The sequence below is a fragment of the Cydia fagiglandana genome, chromosome 10 (assembly GCF_963556715.1).
Source record: "Cydia fagiglandana chromosome 10, ilCydFagi1.1, whole genome shotgun sequence".
NCBI classification, from domain to species: domain Eukaryota; kingdom Metazoa; phylum Arthropoda; class Insecta; order Lepidoptera; family Tortricidae; genus Cydia; species Cydia fagiglandana.
The window spans coordinates 17172386-17197244 of record NC_085941.1 but is presented as its reverse complement, the minus strand read 5'-3'; the positions used below and the strand labels follow the sequence as shown (position 1 = coordinate 17197244).

Genomic DNA, 24859 nt, shown 5'->3' with positions numbered 1-24859 from the left:
TATTTTTATATGTAAGACCTTAATTGTACCTACCTGTGTTCCACAAATCAATATTTACTTTACTAATGAATAGAATCAGGCGTTACTTTGCGGAAATCCATATTAATTCAAACTAAAATATTACTTTGCTAATCCGCGAAAAGCAAACTTCTTCTTCTTCTTTTTTTTTCATTCTTTTTTTTTCTTTTTTTTTCTTTCTTGATTTTTTCTTTTCGCGGATTAGCAAAGTAATATTTTAGTTTGAATTTACTTTACTTTAAAACCTACTTTCCATTCGATTGAGCTGAATCTTCACAAAGGTACATATGTAAGTCGGGTGACAATGCAATATTATTGCCATCGAGCTGATCTGATGATGATGGACACATGAGGTGAGGAACTTAGTGATAAAACAGCTCAAATTAATTGTGCTCGTGTTTGTTAGAATTGTGTCCATGAATATTATTTTCACCACACCAGCTCAGAAAGGCTTACTTTGCACTTCAAAAACGGATAGCAAAGTTGCATTTTATTCACATGTGAGGCAAACTAATCAAATGCAATAAATTTTGAGTTGTTTTCTTATGTTTGCTGGTAGAATTGACTTTTAAATGGTGATTTTGTATAATAAATATTTAATAACATTCATTTGGATTTGATTTGGTATGATTTTGTTTGATATTTTACATTTAATATTTGCTTCGGGTTGGTGTGGTGAAAAATTTTGTGTTTCACTCGGGGGCAAATTTTGTTTAACCCTCGTGCTTTGAAACCCTCGCAACGCTCAAGATTCCATTTTTCGAACCACTCGCTACGCTCGTGGTTCAATTTTGGGATCTTTCGCTTGCTCGGGTATCAATATAGGCTAGTTATGCGCGCTTAATGCCGCGCCACGATGTGACCCGACCGGATTGTACAAGTTCGATCGGTTAATCCGTGTACTTAATTCATCTCTTTTTGTATTAGCTGTGTAAAATGTGTGTAATCTATTTTTCGGTTTATTTTATGTTTCTTTACTAATTTTTTTTTTTGTCTGTTACCTTCCGTGATTATTTCTCACTTGATGGTCTAATCGGAAGATCAGCGCTGGAAGTCGCCAGCAACATGCTGAGATGGGACCATTTCGTGACACTTTATTTTTCACTATGTTTTTTCTATGTATGTCTGTTGTCTGTGTGTTTACGAATAAAAAACTATTCTATTCTATTCTATTCTATTCTATTCTATTCTAATATTAGCACGAGCGGTTAAACAACAACTTTGCCCCCTTGTAAAACAAATAACTATTGTCTGTTGGAAGAAATTTTGGCAAAGTGGAATAGACTGATATTAATATTTACCAATGTAGTTGCAGACATGTAAGTTAGGTACCTACTTAAAAGGGCGTAAAGAAATTAACGTATTCAAAACACATGCACCTATTCAGTTCAATAAAAACAACCAGATAACCACAAAGTTAATAACGTAAACATTTTAATATAAACATATCGTTCAAACATAGCACTTAAATACAACATTTTATTATTGCCCCTGCCCAGTAGGGGGTGCTGTGGTAAGCAACAAAAAATTTTTTCATTCAAATAAAGCACTTAATGCATTGATTTAAGATCTTTAATTATAATAACTTGTATGTTTTACGGCAGTACAGTCTTGTTAAATTAGTTTGATTGAGCTATAAAGACTAAATTTATACCTTATTGGGGCTGATTGATTATTATGCGATACAAGGAAGTTATTCATTATGCTACTGTTACCTGGGATAAATTAGGCTTATGTATTGACGTACAGTTTTATGAAAACATAAAATATAATATGGAGGGATTAGAGATAATTCAATCACTTAACGATGAAGATAATGGTTTAATGTGATTTATTAGAATCATAAAGGTATTTGAGGACAAGTGATGTTAAATAACCGAAAAACAATATAAGGAAAAATTTACCCGTTTATTTGTGAGTCACATAACTACAGTTCATTCAACAATATTTTAGCGCATATTGTCCAATAAGTAAGGAGTTTTAGCAATTTTCCGATACGTAAGTAGAAGAGATAACATTTAAGTAAAGAAATTAAAGGTAATTTTATCAAGTGTAAAGCTGTAGGTTTCACTTAAGGTGACAGTCCATTTTCAACGACTGCTGCATTACTGTTCATTTTACTATGGAAATTGACAATGACAGCGACGCGTTCAGTACCGGTATAGTGCAGCTGCGGTTAGAAATGGAATGTTACCATTACTTGGAGCTAAAGTTACTTCTTATATGTTTTTAAAACCAATAATTTGTGGTAATAAGCACTACACGAAAAAATGTTAAGTACCAGTACCTATGTCCAAGTATGTCTTAAATTGTATATTTTAAACTACTTCTAACTCTTCAGTTGGAACGGCCGCCATCCATTTGTTGACGTTGTCGACCATCAGCTGGACAAACTCGTCGACGAACGGCTTGCCCACACTCTGGATGAACACCCGCCATTGCTGGTTAATGAAATCCAGCACGGGAGCGGCTGTAAGAAAATATCGCTTATAATTAAATTATTATTTAAGTATATTCATTCGTCGTGATAGCGGACATAGAAGAGAACAATCTCACACCTGAGGATGCCGAAGACCAGGCAAAGTGGAGAAGATTGAGCAGGAAAGTAGAAGATCAAAACGAAGACACACATCGTAAGAAGATTCTTTCATGGGCAATTATCCTTCCCAAGATGATATGGGGATGGGTACAGTCATCAGCAATAGTATCTTACACAACTAGGGCCGCAAAAATATGTGACACGTTCTTATTTGGAGCGCAATAAGAGCGCGTCATATATTTTTGCGGCCCTAGTTGTGTAAGATACTATTGCTGATGACTGTACGATCAAAATACAGTTCGAACTTAGGATCTTTTCAAGACGCTGTAAGTGGCCTAGGGGTTATACAACCATCAGCCGCGAATGCTAAAGTATTTTAATCGATTTGTCCATAGGTTCACTTATTGCGAGTTACCTCCACGACAAGACCACGCTAAAAATACATTCACAAAAACAATTAGTCAGGACCAAAGCACATTGATTTGTAAAAGAAAAAGCAAAGTCAGTAAGCCATGAAGAAGCCTATTCTTTGTTTAAAACACGTACCTACATTTTGATATTTAAAAGCTTCGGGCCAGCTCAAAATACAAATTAAGTAAAAGTACTTGAATCTAGGATACGTTACTGTCTCATGCTACATACTTTCAAAGACTTAATGAAATTCCATGTTGATAATAATCGGGGCAGTCTAGCCGCCAGTTTCAGTCGGAGCAAAAAGGCAAAGAGCTCTCCGCTTTGTCCTTTCCTATCAGTTCTCTCACTTATATCGTTTGTCTTTGTACCAACGTTGACACAATAACTAACCCGTCGTAGGCTTTATTGCAATGAGATAAGGCTTAACAATGATCAGTTACGGTAAGTTCGAGTAGCGAATAGTAGCGAGTAGAGTTTTTCATTTTGGAATTGGCTTGATTAATATAACTTTTTATAAATAAACGAAACGAAAAATACAATTTCAGTCATTAGGGTGGTTGCAAAACAGTTTACGCATAGAAGGAGCTCCAATTTTATTAGTGTCGGTTGCATCAAACCGTCTGTGACCGTTTTAGCTGTTATATTCTTCAGGAAGGGGCTTCTTGAAGTAAAGTCAGGTAGATATATCAGGAACAACTTTAATAAAGAAATACTTATATTTAAGTATTTATGTAAGACGAGAGGGGCGCGTTATGTACCACAAGTACTAGACTTGACCAGGCACAAGCTACGAATGAATTCCTGGTTACAGGACCCGTCTTTTATAGTAGCCCGTTTACGTCACTGATAAGTGTCGTGTGCAAATTCGGAGAAGACCTTGCCCTATCTAAGTACTCAGCGACTTGTTTTTAACTTAAAACAAGGAGCTCTTTGTTTAGAAATTTGCGCGTGTAAGATAAGCTTAGAAAACAACTTTATCAAATCAATTAAAGAGGTCTCTTAAGGAGAATAACTAAAGATTTGCACAACGGTATATAACATAGCTATCCTTAAATTTTATTGTATGGAAAGTTTCATAGTTCTCTGCTGCTTGACGTTGATCAGTCTGTTAATTGTGTTTGGTGCAAATGGTCCTTAGTCTAAACATACTAGATTCCATTGTGTTAGGACAATAAATTTAACCATGTAAACTATAGGTACTAAATTTTATTTATCGTGCTTAATCCTAACAACAAAATATGCAATGAAATTACGAGTTTGGTACTATTACTACACCCATAACTACTAACTAACTAACCTCCAAACTTGTCCGGAAAGGATTAGTCATCGCCTTCCACGTAGCATACGTAATTGTCCTAGATATTCCTATGACCTGTGCCTAACTGGCTGATAATGGGTTGATTTATGGCTGGGTGCAGTGGACAGAGCACTTGTCTACTAGGTGGACCATGTAATGTATGTGCCTCCTGTGTAAAAGGGTAAAAAAAAAACATTTATTTCGGACCACAAAAATCCATAACAAACAGGTTAGTCGAACATGTACACGCAGGAACTTGTTTAAGACTATGTTAGTACTTACTCAACTTATTACTCTTATTAGATATCTAACTAAAACTTAAAAAATTACAGTATGAGGATCTTATTCAAATGTTATCCATTTCTACGACAACTACTCTTGGTTACTGCGTAATTCAAGTAAAACTTCATTGACATTACCTACAGACTATTTAGTCCTGCCCTACACTAATATTTATTTACCAGAAGTAGAGTTTTACGTTTACAGTTCTCATTGATTGGTTCACTATAGACAATAGCCATTCAAAAAATAGAAGACAACTATATAAATACCTCGACGACGCTGTGATAATTTAAAGAGTTTTGTGATTTAGCTGTAAACTAGATGGATGGATATTATGTGAAGCGGAACTGAAAATGTAAAACTAGTGAAACAAGGAGCCTAAAGAGAGTATTTAATTTGAACCCGATCTTTCTCAATAGTTCAGAAGAAGTGGGATTTGAAACAGGATTATTTATGTTGTTATAATGTGAAACGGGGTCGGATGCAATGGCTCGCGAGGTAATAAAAGACAATTTAAAAAAGCGAATAGTGAAAAGTTAATAACCGCTCAGAATCTTTCGCAGTCTATTAGAAGAAGTCGACAAACGGATGGAAGCAAGTGGCCCTTGTACCGTTTCCTGCGCCGTCAGACGGATGGATTTATTCGTGCGCCGTAGCGCGATAAGGGTTAACCAGTTCTTGTAGTAGCAGAATCAGAATCAGAATCAGAATCAGAATCATTTATTTTGCTAGAACATTACACAGATGGTACAATTTGTCATGTCAGTAGATGGGTTACATGAATGCATGTTCTGCCACACTTGGCATGCAAAACTTACACTAAGTTAATATATTTAGCCTAAGTTTACGATAACATTACATTTCTATAACTAATAATTCGATAATTCGGAAGCTAAGAAAATTATTATTATACAAATTTAAATAAAATATTATTATTAGTCATACAATTTCTCAAAATATTCCTGCAAGGAGTAATAAGGTCTGTTCAGTAAATAACATTTTAGCCTTTTTGTGAATTCATTTAAATTATTGCACTGTTTTATGTCATTACTTAAAAAATTATAAATTTTAATTCCATTGTACTCAATACTTCTTTTAAAATGTATATAATTATTTGATTTTGGTAAAATAATATCGTTGTTATTTCTTAAGGCATGCAATCTGTTATTGGATTTTATCTGGTAATTGAATTTGTTTTTGTAAATAAATATGCTAACCAAAAAGATGTATAATGAAATGACGGTCATTATCTTATGTTTAACAAAAAGTGGGCGACAGTGTTCCAAGGGCTTAGCTTTATCAATACGTGGCGCAAGGGTTAACGTGTGATATGTCCTGTTGCATGCACATACTAGTAAATAGTAGTACAAATCATGCAATTCTAGATTTCATAACATGTTTGCAAATAATTTTTTTAGCCATCACGTCTGGATTCCATCTGAATTTTTTTTGAGATGATAGCTTCGTTGATCGACTCTATAGTTTCGATAACTCGGTATTATTAGAGTATCAGAGAGAGTTCTGCCTCCCAAAGGCAATATCATAATGACTAACATTTCCCGCTGTGTACCATTTTTTGGTCATTTCAGGGAGATACTGATTTAAACATTTTAAACTTTTAAGATTTTCACATATTATTATTAATTTGACGGGACTTAATTGCGTATAAGGTAAACGTACTGGTACTCGACGCGGTACCTGAACATTTATTTATTTATTGGGCATTAGCATGTCGAGCACTAGTACGTTTACCTTACCTACTTACAACCATCAACCGGTGACCATTTAGACCATGTCGATTTTATGCAAAAGCACATGTCCGCCATTATTAATTGCCACAGACTAAATATTCTTGCTTATTCTAAAAAAAATCTAATAAATAATTATTAGTATTGGAGAAGTCTGCAATGATTTTGATAGCACACGCAGTTCAAGTGTTATTTTTATGAAATTATGACGTATAACCCCGGACCCGGGTATGTCCTGGACCCGGGTATGTCCTTAAACTACGTCCAAGACCACCGGTGGACGGGCAGCAGCGTCCCTCAAATTCGGTCTACTCGACTGCGATCGCCAACCCGCCTGTCAAGCGTGGCGATTATGGCATTCACCCCCCAACAAGGGGGAGGCCTATGTTCAGCAGTGGACGTCTTATGGCTGAGATGATGATGATGACGTATAAATGACTTTTGCACTGTGTGTGCTATCAATATCGTTGCAGACTTCTCTTGGTCTAAGTCTTTATGTTATGTACTTACCTGTTTTCTCGTCGCCACCGAAGAGGTTGGTGATCCTGATCAACACCTTGTCAGGCTCGTAGCTGTGCTTGTAGCTAGCAATCTTCCAGTGGTTCTTGCCGTCGGCACCAGTTTCCTCTTCGATCTTGGCTTCCAACTTCAACTTCACGTTTTCTGCAAACAAATAAGCTAAAAGATTAGAGTTAACAAGAGATAAGCTGTTTTTAGAATTGCGAGATTTAAGGGCGAAAAGCTTTCAAAACGGATGATGGTGAAATGCCGAAATCCTCGTAAATAGTAACTATGTAGCGAAATGCAAAGTAGTTACAAGTCTTGTATATGGCAAACTGATCTCTAAATATTCCTCTCATTAGGGCTGATGAACAGGCTTCCGGATACATAGTAATAAATGTCGAATGTTAGGTACTGCACCGTAGCCTCAACTCATAAAATCATCAACCATTTATTTACAATGCTTCTTCTTCTTCTTTACACTCTTGAAAGAGTGGTCGTGGACATTTTGTAGACTTTTGAGCGACTCGTTTAACGACACGTCGCCCTTCCTCCCGTAGAGCTGCTTTCCGTGAGCATTCGCTTACTGTGGCGCTTAAGGTGACAGTCCATTTCCAACGACAGCTGCACTACTGTTCATTTTACTATGGAAATTGACAATGACAGCGACGCGTTCAGTACCGGTAGTGCAGCTGTGGTTAGAAATGGAATATTACCATTACTGTGTGTGTGGTTACCAACAATGCTTACCAGCTGTGAAACCGAACTCCCCAGTACCCTCAATGGGAATGATGACCAGGGTCCCCGAGACGTTGTAGTGTGAATCCAGCGTTACGGGGCAACGCATACTAAGCACTATGGTCGATCTATCGAGGTCACGGCTGCGGGCAAACAGTTTGGACTTATTTTTTGATTACTGAAAAAAATTGTGGTAAGTACCTAACTCTAACGGTATCTTTGGGTTATAGTTATAGTAGTAGTAGTAGTAAACTCTTTATTATACAAAAAGACATATTAAAAATAACATCCGAGAGGTGAAAGTTAAAAGATATATATTATCTTTGGATTTTAGTTCGTTTTGGCAACCGAATCATAAGAATGGGCGTAACCAGGAGCTGTTATGGAAGGGCATGACAAACCTGATCTTCCACCCCAGAGTGTAAACTAAGCCTTATTGGGGTTAGTCGGACTGATTACGATATTATCCTTTACTGAAAAGTAATGATTTATTTCGTACAGCTTCCAAGCAGCTTATTGGTAATTTGGTACCTGGTCTCCGACCTTTCACAAGTTGCACGCTTTATCGCTAGGCTACAATATAGCTTAATTTTATACGCTTGTACATTCTTTAGACAGTTTACGGAAAGCAGAGGCTGTCGAAAGAAACGACTGCTCGATCGATAGAAATACAACTCTTAAAATTCGGACTTACCTAACTTTCCCAACCTTGCACTGACTCAGCCCAGTGATGGTGATCTTGCTGAGATCCAAGTTTAATCCAGCGTTATTAGTGCTCATCTTCTCTACGACCATCGGGTCGGAGGAAGCCACTCCCAATTCTGGAATACCAGCTGTTATTACTGGTATGGCGGCCTGCGCTGAAGCCTTCAGGCAAGTCGAATCGTCCCATTTGCAGGGCTTTATGTATGGCACTGTAATAGAAAAATATAAATTAGAAGATATCTTACACAGATCGATCTATCCCAATATGGGGACGAGGCGACGATATTCACAATGCTTAATATATACAATTATAAATTGACAATAATTTTAAGTTTTTACGAAAAAATCTGTTCTGCACTTAAAGGTTAATGAAAACAATTTCTTCAAGTAGGTAAAGACTTAATAAGAGCTAGTGGTGGTAATGGTGGCTTAGCGGGAAATGCCTGCGACTTGCAATCTGGAGGTCGCGGGTTCAAACCCCGGCTCGTACCAATGAGTTTTTCGGAACTTATATACGAAACATCATTTGATATTTTCGGAGAAGGAAAACATCTCTAGGAAACCGGACTAATCTTAATAAGGCCTAGTTTACCCTTAGATGGCAGGTCAGATGACAGTCGCTTTCGTAAAAACTAGGGCCTACGTCAATTACCGGGATTAGTTGTCATGTCAAGCAGACCCCAGGCTCCCATGAGCTGTGGCAAAATGCCGGTACAACACGAGGAAGATGATGAGGTACAGACTTAATGAAATACATGAAAATTACAAAACGTTTAAACGATTTATAAATGAATAGGTACTTAAATAAATTATCTCACCGCTGTAAACACCTTCTAAATAAATTATACACATTAAAATTATTATAAATTGCTTGAACATTTTAACAAATTCATTCAAAATTGAACACTTTAACACGACTAAGACTGCTGGTGCTGAATGTTGATTTTAAATTAAAACAGTCTATTTATATGAGAAAACGGGTTGAATTTAGGACAAACAAGGGCGACCGAGCGATAAAAAGATGTAGTGATCCATAGTGTAATAAGGTTTTTTTACCTGACTTGTATCATTGTTCACAATATGTGACAATATTTATTAACTGACACGATTATTTTATACCTTATTGTAAAGACTTAAGGTTCTCCAATGGTTACGCGTAAAGAGTTAAGTCTTGTAGTTATTACGTTATACAAAATATATTTTTTTAGTGTTAATTTAATTTAAGTGTAAATAAATCTATGAACATCTCATTAAGTATTCCTATGAAAATAACACACGGAAGCAATCAAACTATATCAAACGGAAGTTAACTAACAGTTAATTTTAAAAAAATCTACAACAATTAACACTAAATTAGGCAAGTATTAAAAACAAACAGTTGAATAACAATTAAATCGGTCCACGGCGGGAAGAAGTTGATAACTCGAGATATTTTGTTGAAGAAGAGAAACTTAAAATAAAACTGCATAAGGTTCAAATTTCTTCATTTTTTTCCCGAAAGTTATCAACTTCTTCCCGCCGTGTAGGTACGGAAATAAAGTATGCTTTTACACACGAAGTTCAATGTCAAACGCCATAGTTATGCCTCATAATGAGGTGTCTGATATGTATGTAGTCTGTAAATCAGCACCAAAAAAGCGCAATGCATGTTAAGTACCTAGGTCAATTCGAGTTTTAGTTATTAGATCAGTTTCTGACATAATACCTACTGATTTGTCAGTGCCAAAAGTATCGTTTTTGGTTGAAATAATGTTACTTACTTTTGACACTGGCATATCAGTATCATATTGGAAACAATGTCGAATTGGCCTGTGTATATGTCGGCGGCCGATCGTAAGATCAGGCAGATCGTAATGTTCCTAATGTTCCTATGTATTGTTTTGAGGATAGTCACATTAAACCAATATATATATTATATATTAGGTAAGATAGGTTCGTTAGGTTGCTTCAGATGCCTGAAGGGCAAACTACCCAGAAATAGGAGCCCCGCGTAGCGGGACTCCGTCGACTCAGGGAACGAGTCAAAGATTTTCACGTTTCACGATATGCCTAGGAATTTCACGATATGCCTGATCTTACGATCGGCCGCCGACATATAGATTGTTTTGTGTACCTATTTATAATCGTACGTGCTTCAGGTAGTTTCCCGCCAGTTCCAGCGCGTTGCGCCATAACACCTGAAAGCCGACACAAACACACGACGTCACGCACGCTTGTTTGGTGGGATCACATTTAATCAGGGAAAAATGGACCCATTTAATACTTATAGAAATGCAAGGTATCTGTAGTAGTTAGAGGGATGGTTTCTGACTTCGCGATTCAAAATGCTCAATTAAACTAATTCGGGATACCAATTGTCAATTCTAAGGGCTGATTTAGACGGCGCGCGAACTCGTATGCGATTTTAGTTACATTGAGGACTACGGGAGACATCCAATTCAGCAGACCAATCAAAAATCGCAATGTAATGAAACTCGCATGCGAGTTCTCGCACCGTCTAAGGCTTAAGGTCCGCCGAGAGTGTTGCTGAAAGGTTATTGCAAATAAGTTCCAATAAATATACCTATTGAGATGCAAGACTTAGCCGCAAAACTTTCGATTTGAAAATCTACCACTTTTTCTTGAGGCCAACCAAGTGCGTATTGGTCGAAACAAGTCAACAGTCTGCCTGTCAAGGTTGATGAGTACTGATACAGTTGGTATAACTAGGTGGAGTGTAGTTTTTTTGTCACCCCTAGGGTTTTTGTTGAAAACAGCCTTTCATAAGGTTTGATTTAATTCATTAGCAAGCAAGCAGCAACTCAGTTTTAAAAACTATCTTCAACAGTCCTACGTAGACGAAACGAGGACTTTACCCTCTTTTTGCAGTCATAAAATGTAGGTCGCTATTGCAGATTTCTGACAGGAAAACGTTTCTATTTTAAAAATGTATCAAATGCTACGAACATAAAATGGAGTTAGGGCATTTTGCAATTAGCAGTGTTAAACCTGTGAAATGTTCAGCAAAAATGCGAACGCTTTGTGCATACGATTATTAAGACAAAGAAGCTTTAAACTTTAAATCGTACAAAGCAATGAATACCTAATCTAGTTGTGTTAAGGTTTAATTTCCAATGAGAGTAGTCATCGACTTAAGCTTTTGCAGTTGTGAGGCGTATTGTTAATCATACTAATCCTCGATGTAGTTGCTTCGATGGCGCTTTGTGTCGTAAATATAGGGTCCGATTTCTACTATTCCGGTATTAGAGGATCGGAATGGTGCAGGGTAAATTAGTGAATCAGCGGATAGTCTTATATAAACCAACTTACAAATTACTATGCAAGTACTAAATATAAATAAAAGGAATCAGGGCCCGATTCGGATTTTGAAATCTTAGACATCTATTAGATATTTATCTTTTAGACATCACCAAGATACGATAACGATATGTTTAAGATCTAACCTGTCAAAATTGACATTTGCGCGATTCTGGAGATACCTACTCTTGAACGATTTCCACAGGATATGACTTAGAGATCCAATTCACATCTAATAGATATCTTACTCTATCTAACGTAAAAGTGACATTTGTTGCCCGAATGCGCTGCAAAAGAGAAGTAGGTAGTTGATATCTAAACTATAATGTATCTAGAATGGATCTAGTAAGTATACGTGTCGTCTCTTGTGAATATCTTGAAGTTCGAATACGGCAGTCATTATTTAGCAGTGTAAGGGACGGTTGCACCAAAACAGTGTCACCCTTGGTATTTCTGGGCCGATACGACCTCAAACCATCAAGAAAAGAGCGTACCGATGAGAGTACGCTCTTTTCTCAAAAGTTTTAAGGACAGATTCGCCGTAGCATGTAGCGAGTGTTTTTCTACATGTAGCAAAGATTGAGCGAAGCACATTGGCGTGGCGGCGCTCGTGCGCGGTGAAAAACTTATCGAGAAACCGCAGTAAGCCTTTTTCCTCATTTTTTGCGTTGGTGCCTTAAAATAGAGTAGTTCAGTTTGTCTCTTTTTATGTTTCAACTCGCTAATGGATAAAAAACACACGTACTGACAGGCCAGACTTTATGTCCAATTTGTCCATCCATAACTAAGTATGTAACCTTAACTTTAAATAACATTATCTTCGGAAAGCAAAATAGGTTACGCTATTAAAACCGACCTTGACGGTAAAGTTCGGTTGGCCACGTAATCTACATTAATACTACGAAGGTTGGGAGCAATCCCTGCCTATGCTAATACAGGCTCGCCCTATAATCCTTATTTATATTGAATTCATGGTCAGCAGACGACAATTTAATCACTAAGGCTTTAGAGAGGCGTGGCTTGACCGGGCAAAACGTACCTAAACTACCTACTCTTAAGTAAATGGAATTTTCCTACTCGTCGACTATAATTCTCGAATTAAGATTTCTTATACCGAACTTCAATTGGGTATTTTTAATGTATGGGCTCTCAACTCAACTATAATATTCATTACGATACAGTTTAGTCAACTATAATGAAATTGACCCATCACAGCCCTCCGCGATCAACAGGACAAAACAAAACCAAAGTTCAAATTATTTATTTATTTTAGGTTGTATAGTAGAAACATAAGTCAGAAACGTGCATGTGACACCCTTAAAATAGCAACATCCATTGACTACGAAAACCACTTAGTATTGCTTGTTAGTCTCCATAGGCTACGGTGGCCAAAATCGAGAAAACAACTGTCTAAAAATTTAAGTTAGCGCGGAGCAAGTACCAGGGTCTCATGAGTTACGAGAAGGTGTCGTTGACCAACGCGCCGGACGCGGCGGCGGGGGCGCGTACCAGTATGAAGGTATCGCGGCTGCTTGCGTATCTTAGCTGTGTATACTTTTGGTTTGGTTTGTTTGTATGATTCTTATTTAAAGTATTATTTTTGTTGGCTCGTAGAAAAAGTATTGTATACAATAGTGATATAATCAAGCTTTTCAATCTCGTACCTGACTTAGGCAACTCAGCAAGCTTCGTTGCCTAAACACGGTACTCGACTGAAAAGCTCTTTATTATATCACGATTGTATAAAATACTATTACGAGGACAAGGGGCCAAATTCGACACGTACAACTGTCAGATTTCGCATGCACGTCAAATCAACAGTTGATTTTATCGCATACTGAGTTATGATTCCATCAACGGTGGATAATATCATTTGGTACAACCAAAACTCCACTCTAAACTAAGGATGGTTCGGTTTAGTTTGCTTGTCACCCTAACTGTGGATTGTTAATGTCAAATTTTGACATTGTACGTATTCGAGAACTTATGATTTTTCCCCTCGGAGTAATTAACAATGGAGCCGCCATTAACAGGCGTTCCCCTCTGTCGAAAATAGGCGGCCAATGGTCAACCACATGTCAACCATATGTATGGACTGACGTTTATCTGACATGACGTACCTATACATTTGATGTGCCCCTCCCCCGCAAAAAACGGCAGACTATTTTGTACCGAAAATTTTAGACATGGCGTCTCCGTTGTTAATTACTCCGAGTTTTTCCCACATCAACGGGATATCAACACGATACGTCAAACGTCGCTTGTCGAATAGGGGTCAAGTTTTGTAAAAAAACCAGCCAAGTTTTTAGTACTTATTGTTATAGCGGCAACAGAAATATATCATCAAAATTTCAACTGATGCCTAGCTATCGCGATTTATGAGATATAGTCTGGTGACAGACAGACAGACGGACAGACGGACAGCGGAGTCTTAGTAATAGGGTCCCGTTTTTACGCTTTGGGTACGGAACCCTAAAAACCAAAGAAACAAGATTTGTACGTGTTGACGTGGATTGCCACCACAGTGTGAATATGTGTTGCACACTTGTATAATTCTTAATCCATATTTTTTAAAATGAGGTCCAGGAGATGATCCGCTAAGATGGATGGTCAACTGTCCTCGGTTGGAAGAAGCTTGAGGCGTATGATCGTGCTTAGTGGCAAACCCTTCTTACTTCTTACACTATAACCACGCAGGACATCTTTCACTTCTGTTTTCCATATAGTCCTTAAAAGTATCTATCTACTTACATAAATCTTTTCACCTTCCAAAAAACGACATCACATTTTATTTAATGACCATTTTTACTCACACATTTACAGAATTAAAACGAAATATAACCAACAAACATTGTCATACAGCTATGTATGTACACTATCTGTCGAGCGCGCTCCGCTGAGCAACTGGGGCGGCCCTCAATTCATTACTGGCGCGCACAATATATTTAAAGGCCTGTAAACAAACATATTAACGTGTGCTGGTGCAGCTGATGGGTTGATTATGTTGTTGAATAGGACCAGATTGCTGTGATTCTGCAGCCTGAATTGCCGGTAGGTTTTCATTTTGATATTGGTGGCCGAAAGCTACGAATGAATGTGGAGGGAAGTAACGGGGGAGGAAAACCGAGGAAAAGGTGGATGGAGTGTGTGAGAGATGATATGAAAGGAACGCAAGTGAATGATGAGATGACGGGCGGGAGAGAGGTATGGAAGAAAAAGACATGCTGGGCCGACTTCAAATGAATGGGATAGGGATAAGGGCAAGCGAATTATGATTGGTGGCTGAATGGATGGGGCAGACAAGTTCGGTGAACTAGAGGAAATCCCTGAACAAGGTGGACTGATGATTTGGTTTTGATTGCAGGGATGCGTAGGACGAGGGCATCGCGTGACCAGTCGTTGTAGGGATTCTAGAGGATCCCAACATTTTTCGCCTAGAAATTTTGTTTTGGCAGTTTTAACTCATCTTGTTAGCATTTTGGCAAGTTAAATAAACCTTTTTCATGTCGTCTGTTAAAGATATGCTATAATGCATAATTATTGTTAGCGAGTTGTGTGCAATAGTTACGGAAAAGCCGAGAATGCTAGATAACACGCTTAGTCTTACACGCTTTGTGCAAACTTTCCGAAAATTTACGCTCTAAATGATGTTGCCAACTGCAAAACAAGAGAGGTTACAAGTACCGGCCCTTAAGAGTGCGTTCTTTTCTTGAAGGTACCGGTATACCGGTCCGATACGCGGGCGACAGTTCATTCCACAATTTAACTTATTATTAGAATTACGATATGACACCCATTACAATTTTATTCAAAACAGGCGTGTAATTGCAACAAGAACTGTCATGTCGTCTGCAATATTGCATATCGTTAGCGAGTTGCGTGCAATAGTTACGGAAGAGCTGCGAACGCTCGATAAAGCGCTTAGTCGGTGCTGCGGTCTGATGCCCCGAGTTTGCGGATCGCTTTGCTCCTTACGGTGTGGCCCAACCGAGGAACTTAATGTTATTAAGAGTCCAAATCCGCTATGCTAAAACTAAATCAACAAAAAGCTCCATACTTATAATACCTGCCCATAACATTTCGCGATGCCGGACAGGTAAGTTGAAATGGACTTCGCTCGTGCAGAGCGTTCAGTCAGCCAGTTGTTTTTTGATATTTTTTATGAATTTGATCCACCTATAAAATCATTGTGACTAGAAATAAGTAGGTAGGTAGGTATGTAATACAAAAACCTACAAGTGCAGAATAAAACACAGAATCTCATTCAATCAACGGAATGGGTATTACATCAAGCACTATACCGTTAAACAATGCACGCTCATAAAGTTTCAAAGTAGGACGAACCATTACATTCAACTACTATTAACATAATTTTACATTTATATTATAGTAATTAACGATGGTTATTGTGTTGTGTTGAGGTTAAGTGTGGCTATTTTGGATGTGAGGAGGCAGGTAGAATTAAGTACTTCGTTATGTTTGGCACCACCGTCGTGTAGTGTCAAGGAAAGTATGTATTTATGTAGTAATATAGCATGTATTTTTCTTCCATACCTTTCTGTCGCTCGTCATCTCATCATTCACTTGCGCTCGTTTCATATCATCTCTTAAGACCTTCCTTTCCTCTTATTTCCCTCCATATTCATTCGTAGTATCGTTCTCGTCACATGACTTTCAACCCTCCGCATCACATGCCCGTGCTAGGCGATGGCATTGACTAATATTAGGAAGGCTTACACATTCACTGCCAGCGACCTGATAGGTGGGTTTTCTGTTCGTAGGTGCTTTTCGCTACATACGGTTTTCTCGTGTTATCGGCTACGCTCGTAGCGCATAGCTCGTGCTGGCGGTGAATGTACATACGGCGCGATTCGGGAAATGAATTAGACATTCACTAGATATGAAATAGTAACATTATGTGACGTTCCACGACAAAAGGTATCTTACGGCCGCAATAATATTGGAGCGGCTTTAATAAAAGCGTTTAAGCGCCGACCGTCATAGGGTACCTTTTTCTTGGAACGTCACATATCGTTACTATTTCATATCTAGTGAATGTCTAATCCATTTCCCGAATCGCGCCGATAATATTAAGTAACAAGTCTCTTGAAGCTTATAAATTGCGCCGTTGTTCAGCAAATCTTTTATTCGCAACAGCTTGGTTGGCTTCGTTTTTCGCAGCACTGCATAAAGTTCTCTTTGACGCATTTGCCGTGCCGTGCTGATTATACTGAAGTAAATGTTCTTTTAACATTGGTGGACTGTACAGGTCAAGATGTTATGATGTGCCGGCAGCAAGCAACCTTGCTGCAGCAATAGTAGCAGTTGCAGCAATAGTAGCAGTTGCAGTTGACATCCAAATCCAAACGATACCTTTAGGTAGCTGAAGCATTCACTTAATTTCAAACTCGGGTATTGCCATCTGTCAGATTATGCGATTTTGGTATAGAGAAAAGGTAATAGAGTAGATATTTGCTGAGAGGGTCGAATGGATTTACCCGCGTTTGAAGTTAAGCGACACAAATTACATCTATTTTTGATACATTTTAGGCCAAGAAATAAGAAGTTATAGAAGGAAATGCTAGAAACACAATTTTTGACTCCGTAACTTTGTTTGGACTAGTTAGGAGGTGAACATATCAAAAGTCCCCGGCCGTAGCCCTGGTGCTGGGGGGGAAAGGGGGGAAAGAAGGTCTCATTTTTCGGTTTTTCACTAATATCTTAGAAACTTTGCGTCTTAGCGACATGACTACTGAGACAAACCAAAAGCTGATAAAATTTGTTACAAGTTTTATTCAGTCAAGTTTTTCGATATCTTGAATAGTTTTTGAGATATCCGCTCTTGAAAGTTTATTTAGGGCTTTCAATTTTATCTTGATATCTACATTAGTGAAGCTGCTAGGCCGTGTTTGGTATCATTTTCGTATATATCGGGGGTGCTGAATTAATTTTTGGTATCACATTGACACCATTCCTTAGAAAAAACATATAAACTTTAAACAAATACCTTTTTTTTAAATTCCTCTTCACGCTTAAACCGCTCAACCGATTTAATTGTAATTTGGTATACAGATATTTCGAGTCCCAAGACAGGACATAAGATACTTTTAATCTCAATAATCATCCTTTAAAGTTGTGAAATGGAGTATGGGGGGAATTCAACTTCGTCGACGAAACTGAATTCCTGAGGTAAATACTGCTTAAGGTAAAGTTTGAAGTCATGTTAGGTATCATTTTCATCTAAATCACAGATGTATACCATCCTAAATTTCACCTAAACCGGTTCAGCGGTTATTGACTCCTCATACAAACTTCCACCCCACTTTTCACATCCTCAAAAGATGCTTTTGGTTATAAAAACCATCCTATGTCCTGTGTCGAGACTGAAACTATTTCTATACAAAAATTTCAACGAAATTGGTTCAGCGGTTTAGGCGTGAAGAGGGATTTTTAAAAATATATAATTTTTTATTTTGGTTTTACTTCGGAATAGTGTCAATACCATAAATGAATTCAGCACCCCCGATTTATACGAAAATGATACCAAACATAGCCTAACAGCATCACTGATGTAGATATCCAGATAAAATTAAAATCCCTAAATAAACTTTCAAGAGCGGGTATCTCAAAAACTATTCAAGATATCGAAAAACTTGACTAGATAAAACTTGTAACTAATTTTATGAGCTTTCGGTTTGTCTTAGTAGTCATGTCGCTAAGATGCAAAGTTTCCAAGATATCAATGAAAAATCGAAAAATTCTACCTTCTTACCCCCCTCTTCCCCGCAGCACCGGGGCTACAGCCGGGGACTTTTGATATGTTCACCTCCTAACTAGTCTAAACAAAGTTACGGAGTCAAAAATTGTGTTCCTAGCATTTCCCTCTACAACGTTTTTTGAGCATTCATTTACTGACCTATTGATTGGGATAGTTGACATTAACATCGTGACATCGAGGCCCTTATAGTTGTGGATATATATCACCTATTTTAATATCAATTGATGCAGCCGACACTTCCAGGATGGAGTATTTTCGCAACAACACACATTACTTTTCTCAAACACCATTGAATGTGATGCAATTTATGGTACATACAGTAGGCATTTAAATTCAAAATGGACAGCGGGCGTTAGAGATGTGTATCGTAATCACTGGTTGCCTGAGCCCATTGTACCTGATTCATTGCCAGCGCTGACGCTGCGGCCTATTTCACACAGTCAGTGGGTATTAAGGGGGACAAAGTTTACGTTAAGACTTAACCCAATACTAATTTCGTCTGAGTTTTACTATTTCGTTGTCATTTAAGAACTTGTTTTTACGGTTCCGTACCCAAAGGGTAAAACGGGATCCTATTACTAAGACTTCGCTGTCCGTCCGTCCGTCCGTCCGTCTGTCACCAGGCTGTATCTCACGAACCGTGCAGATAGCTAGACAGTTGAAATTTTCACAGATGATGTATTTCTGTTGCCGCTATAACAACAAATACTAAAAACAGAATAAAATAAAGATTTAAATGGGGCTCCCATACAACAAACGTGATTTTTGACCAAAGTTAAGCAACGTCGGGCGTGGTCTAGGGTTTGCAATCCGGATCCGAAATGTATGAAATTATCCGGATCTGGATCCGGATCCGCGGATCTTCCCATACATTTCGGATCCGTCGTGCAAACCCTAGCGTGGTCAGTACTTGGATGGGTGACCGTTTTTTTTTTGCTTTTTTTTGTTTTTTTTTTTGCATTACGGTACGGAACCCTTCGTGCGCGAGTCCGACTCGCACTTGCCCGGTTTTTGTTTGTTTGTTTTTAGGGTTCCGTACCCAAAGGGTAAAAATGGGATTCTGTTACTAAGACTCACTTGTCGGTCTGTCCGTCTGTCTGTCATCAGGCTGATGGACCATGGACAATAGACGCGTGTTTAGATATTTATGAGTGCCTTAGCTGCACCGATATATCCGATGGCGACTGTATAGGTATGTGATAGCTACTTACATTAGCTACCTAACGTCTTGCCGTGGTCTATTATTTGACAAAACAAGTTACGTATAGGTACCTACATATCTTCAAGTTAAATTTTAATGCTAGGGGCTTATTACTTGTCAAATAAAGTATAATTTAGCTCGAGCATATACTGGTTGAAGTTGTCTACGAAAAATAAATTTCACTTTCCGTGTTGGAGACTTGCAGATAAACATGTCCTGCTTAAATTGTGTACAGTCAAAGTCATAAATATCTATACATTTTTCACCTTAATCCATTGAAATAAGGAGCAAAATTGTATAGATACTTAGGAAGTGGTCTGTAAGTGCCCGGTTTGGTATGTTTTGTAATTATCTTTCGAGTCCAGGAGCAAATTACTTGGAGTTATTTGACCGCAGTATACAGGATGGTTTGTGGAAGAAGCAAAATATACATAATCTTCACACAATTATGTAGAAGGGATCCCCATAATCACCTTTAAATATATACCACTATACAAGTGTACCGTAAAACTACCTATCCAACTGTAGTCCAAAATATCTCGACTATGGTCCAAAATATCCCGACTATGGTCCGAAACTAAATCGAATATGTTGGTTTTGGAGTGAGTATTATTTGAATTACTTATAAGATTTATAAGTTAGTAAATTATGGGTAGTTCTGAGGCCTGAGGTAGCATAGTTGCATAAATGGCGAAATACACTCAAATACTAAAAATATCATTGTTATTGGAACTTGTGGACCATATTTGTAGTATTGGACTATAATCGCGTGGTTTGACGGGACTATTTTATCAAAACCGAAGTTTTTTAAAAACAATAAAATAAAACATCAATGCGTTTATGTAACTACTTATAGATCGTTTTTTTAGCATTAGAAATAAGGTAAATAATCTTGATGTGTCTTTTAATTGAAAAACACATTTTAAAAATAAGTTACATCAAATATGTAATAATTATGAATCTAATACGATCATTTATATTCTTCTGCTTTCATAAGTAATAGTTACTGATTTTTAAAAAGCGGGCAAGTGCGAGTCGGACTCGCGCACGAAGGGTTCCGTACCATAATGCAAAAAGAAACACAAAAAAAAGCAAAAAAAAACGGTCACCCATCCAAGTACTGACCACTCCCGACGTTGCTTAACTTTGGTCAAAAATCACGTTTGTTGTATGGGAGCCCCATTTAAATCTTTATTTTATTCTGTTTTTAGTATTTGTTGTTATAGCGGCAACAGAAAATACATCATCTGTGAAAATTTCAACTGTCTAGCTATCACGGTTCGTGAGATACAGCCTGGTGACAGACGGACGGACGGACGGACGGACGGACAGCGAAGTCCTAGTAATAGGGTCCCGTTTTACCCTTTGGGTACGGAACCCTAAAAGTCTTAGTAATAGGGTCCCGTTTTACCCTTTGGGTACGGAACCCTAAAAAGCGTTCTTCAATTAAAAGACATGTCAAGATCGCTTACCTTCAAGTTCTTTCTAATGCTAAAAACAACGAACAATAAACACCCTGTGTAATGTGCTTTACAGCGCTAACAATTACTCTCGCGGTCTTGCGTTTGCAGGCGGGTCAAACTGCCGTATTCGAACTTCAAGATATTCACAAGAGACGACACGTACTAGATCCATTCTAGATATGTTATAGTTTAGATATCAACTTGTTCTCTTTTGCAGCGCAATTCGGGCTACCAATGTCACTTTTACGTTAGATAGAGTAAGATATCTATTAGATGTGAATTGGATCTCTAAGTCATATCCTGTTGAAATCGTTCAAGAGTATCTCCAGAATCGCGCAAATGTCAAATTTGACAGGTTAGATCTTAAAAATATCGTTATCATATCTTGGTGATGTCTAAAAGATGTCTAATAGATGTCTATTTCAAAATCCGAATCGGGCCGTAAATCTACACGCGAAGCCAAAAGTCGTATGTGCAGACGTCTTGAAGCCATTTACAGCATTTACGGCGTTTTGGCTTACTGCAGCCGTACGGTACAGGGCATCCGAATTTCCACGCGCATTCTCGCATTTTATGGACTAAGCTAGTTTCTCCCTAGTCTTCCATTAATTTATACAGTATGTGTCTGACCATGGGGCTTTAATTCCAGGGCTTGATTTTACTCGGTAAACGCTAAACTGAGCTGCTTTTACTATGGGACCAACCCTAAAATCGGGGAAATTCTTCTGGCTTTTCCATAGAAAACGTCGACATCTAATCAGCCAAAATGTATGAAAAAATAAATAAAAAAATCGGGATTTCGGGGTTGGTGCCATAATAAACGTAGCTCAGTTTAGCGAGTAGAATCGAGCCCTGGATTTAAAGCCCGATGGTCAGTAGCACCCTGTATATTTTATGGTAAAAAAACCTGAAAATAAAGAATTTATTTTTATTTCTACTCATAGTTCCCGGTTGGAAATTATGCAGTAGTGACTATTTGTTTGTTAACGTATTTTGGACTGTATAGTTTGATCGGAAAATATTGATTATCGATATTGACTGATTAATTGACATAGAGCTTTTCCCATTGCACGTTCAATAGTCAGTTATGAAATTAAGTACCTAAGCAAACAGTACGAGTAGATAGGTAGCGAATGTAGAGATAATATTATCATCCCACCAAAAACATTCTGTAAAAAACTAGCCAAGTCTCGATGGAGCTGCTTGTTTATCTCTAAAAAGTAATGAAATCTAGACAAAGTCGTGCCAAGTCTAAGGTTCCTTACTGCGATTTCTTTATTATTATAGTTAATGTTGTGTGACTTGGCCGTTGAAGGGTACACAAGGGTACAAAACCAGGTGCTCCATGACACCATTGGCACGGCCAAGTCACACAACATTAACTATAATAATAAAGAAATCGCAGTAAGGAACCTTAGACTTGGCACGACTTTGTCTAGATTTCATTACTTTTTAGAGATAAACAAGCAGCTCCATCGAGACTTGGCTAGTTTTTTACAGAATGTTTTTGGTGGGATTTCACTTCTTTTTGTAGAAACGTGGGCATATTGATTTATTTTATTAGATTTTCTTATTTAACACATTCTTTTCTTTTTAGGAGTAGTTTTTTTATTATTACAAATCTTTCTTTTCTTTTTTTCCGGTTCTGATTCTTGTACAGTAGCAACAGTTTTTCGTATTGCCCATTCGCGTTCATTATTTATTCTTTTAGACGGTTTAGACGGTTTAATTTCTGAAAGATCGGATACCCATACTATGTATACACATATCATAACTAAACATATCTTCATTCATACTCACATCGTACATCGTAGTGTACCTTTACTTTACCTACTATTTGTAGGAACTGCAACAGTAACTTTGTAATATCATATATTTATATGGGATTACAAACTTACTTATGCAGTTCTTAGATCTTTAAAACGTGACTGATATTGCAATCTTTTTAGGTTTTCCCTTTATGTGGCCATTAAACCCTAACTCTGTACCAAATTTCAGCTCTCTGAGTTTATGGGAAGTACTAGTTCTATTCTGATGATCATGAGTGAGTTTCATAAATGCGAAACTTTGCTTTCGCTTAACTTCGGAACTAAATGACCTACAGACTTGAAATTTTGGATTTTAAGTATGTGATTATAGCTTACTGGATGACCAAAATTTCTGCGTTCTGGTCTTATCCAGAGGTTCTCAAATAGGGGCCTTAAAATGCGGCGAAATGGTTCCAGTAAAGGATGGTACGGCAGTGTTTGCTTCGCGCTCGACTTGGCGGGGGCACTGCCGTGCCCCCCGATCACAGTATAGGGACTAAACAGTAACTTATCCGCCCTTTAGTCAGTGTTCACGCTTTAAGTACTTATCTAACGTGATTCAATAACAAACGCACAATGACTTTTCTTGTATCCAAGACTATTATAGCCAAAAAGTGTCGTTGCAGCAAGATCGTCACCGAGTTTTTGCGCGCGGTGAGAAAGTTTGAATATGGATTTACTACTTACTCCTCTTCTGGCGCAGCGACCCAAAGTGTGTCTTGGCCTTCAACACGACTGCACGCCAATGATTTTGGTCTGTGCTGTTTCTCGCCAGTGTTCAACCTGGAGCTCGCGCAGATCAGCATATACCACATCCGCCCATCGATACCTAGGTCGACCGACCGGAATATAACGGAACTGGGTTGAACGCCTTCAAGATTGCGGTTCACAAATGGGAGGAACTTGCCGAGGACAGAATCAAGTGATGCAAACTGGTATTTGACGGGCGTAAAACTCACGATGACGCTTGGTTTAAGACACTCGCAAGTAAGCGAGCAAAGTGTCATCAGCCCGACACCTGCTCGCCACGGGCACATTACACCTGCCAGGCTTGTGGTCGTGTTTGCCGCTCCCGTATTGGCTTACACAGCCACGAAAAACGTTGTCGCCCTACCTGACACTGTTTGTTTAGTCTGTAATAGACTCGAAGGCCAATGATGAGGGGTTGAGTATGGACTACTCTATTTAAATCTACTCTGGCAAATCAAACTTTAATGGAGCCAGGTGGTCTGAGTTCTGAAACTAACTGTATGTAATTAAAACTGAACTTTTGGACGCGATATGAATATTCTATTGCTGTATGTACTAAGTTTCCTTCCGCTTTGATACTTAGGATGGGAACTTACAAACATGCAAACTAGTAACTTTTACCAGAGGGCCTACCGCGAACCACGTTCGACGTGTTGCCGCCCTGTCACACTTACGTATGAATTTACAAGTGCGATAGAGAGGCAACACGTAGAAGGTGGTTTGCGGTAGGCCCTCAGTGCCGGGACGTTCATAGAAGTCAACGGATTCCCTTATATGAAGCAGTTGAAGACCTCATCCTATAGGCTAGTCCAACCAGCCGAACTCCTCAAGGAATCCTGTCAAACCTTTGATATTTGATATTTGATATTTATTGAAATCAAATTTTACAGCATTACAGCTAACACCAATGCACTGTAAAATCAAGTAGTAAAATTAAGTACCTAAGTGATAATAAAGCAATTAATAAGCTACTAAGATATTATATGATGTACTTAGAGTAGGACTTCGGCGAGATCTCTCGGAGATCCGAGATCTTTTGCCCTGTATAGAGGCACCCTGCTACATTCCAGCACCACAAGAGAAGCTGTCTCTTCTGTGTCCTTCCAACTTTGGCATATGGGACTGCCTGTTAAAATGTGTTTGTTACTCGGTCCATTGACCTATTATGACACTAGTTACAAATTACCGAGTTCAAGGACTGAGCGATTTTGTGAGTCTTCTGTTGATGCAGGGCCATTTGGCTATGACATTACCAGTCGGTCTGTCTGTATCCCAAGAACGATCCTAAACCATGATCATCTTCCGTGACTATTTCCCCAT

At 38.2% G+C, this 24859-nt stretch overlaps 1 protein-coding gene across 1 annotated transcript; it reads right to left on the bottom strand.

The window, feature by feature from the left end:
• Positions 1 to 1530: 1530 nt before the first annotated feature.
• On the bottom strand, positions 1531 to 24776 carry LOC134668292 (protein takeout-like). Its single transcript, XM_063525774.1, has 5 exons — positions 24726 to 24776; positions 8232 to 8497; positions 7550 to 7680; positions 6809 to 6961; positions 1531 to 2488 (listed from the first exon to the last, which is right to left on the bottom strand). The coding sequence occupies exons 1-5, from the start codon at positions 24774 to 24776 to the stop codon at positions 2337 to 2339; spliced, it is 753 nt and encodes a 250-aa protein (XP_063381844.1). The 3' UTR covers positions 1531 to 2336.
• Between the last annotated feature and the right edge of the window lie 83 nt (positions 24777 to 24859).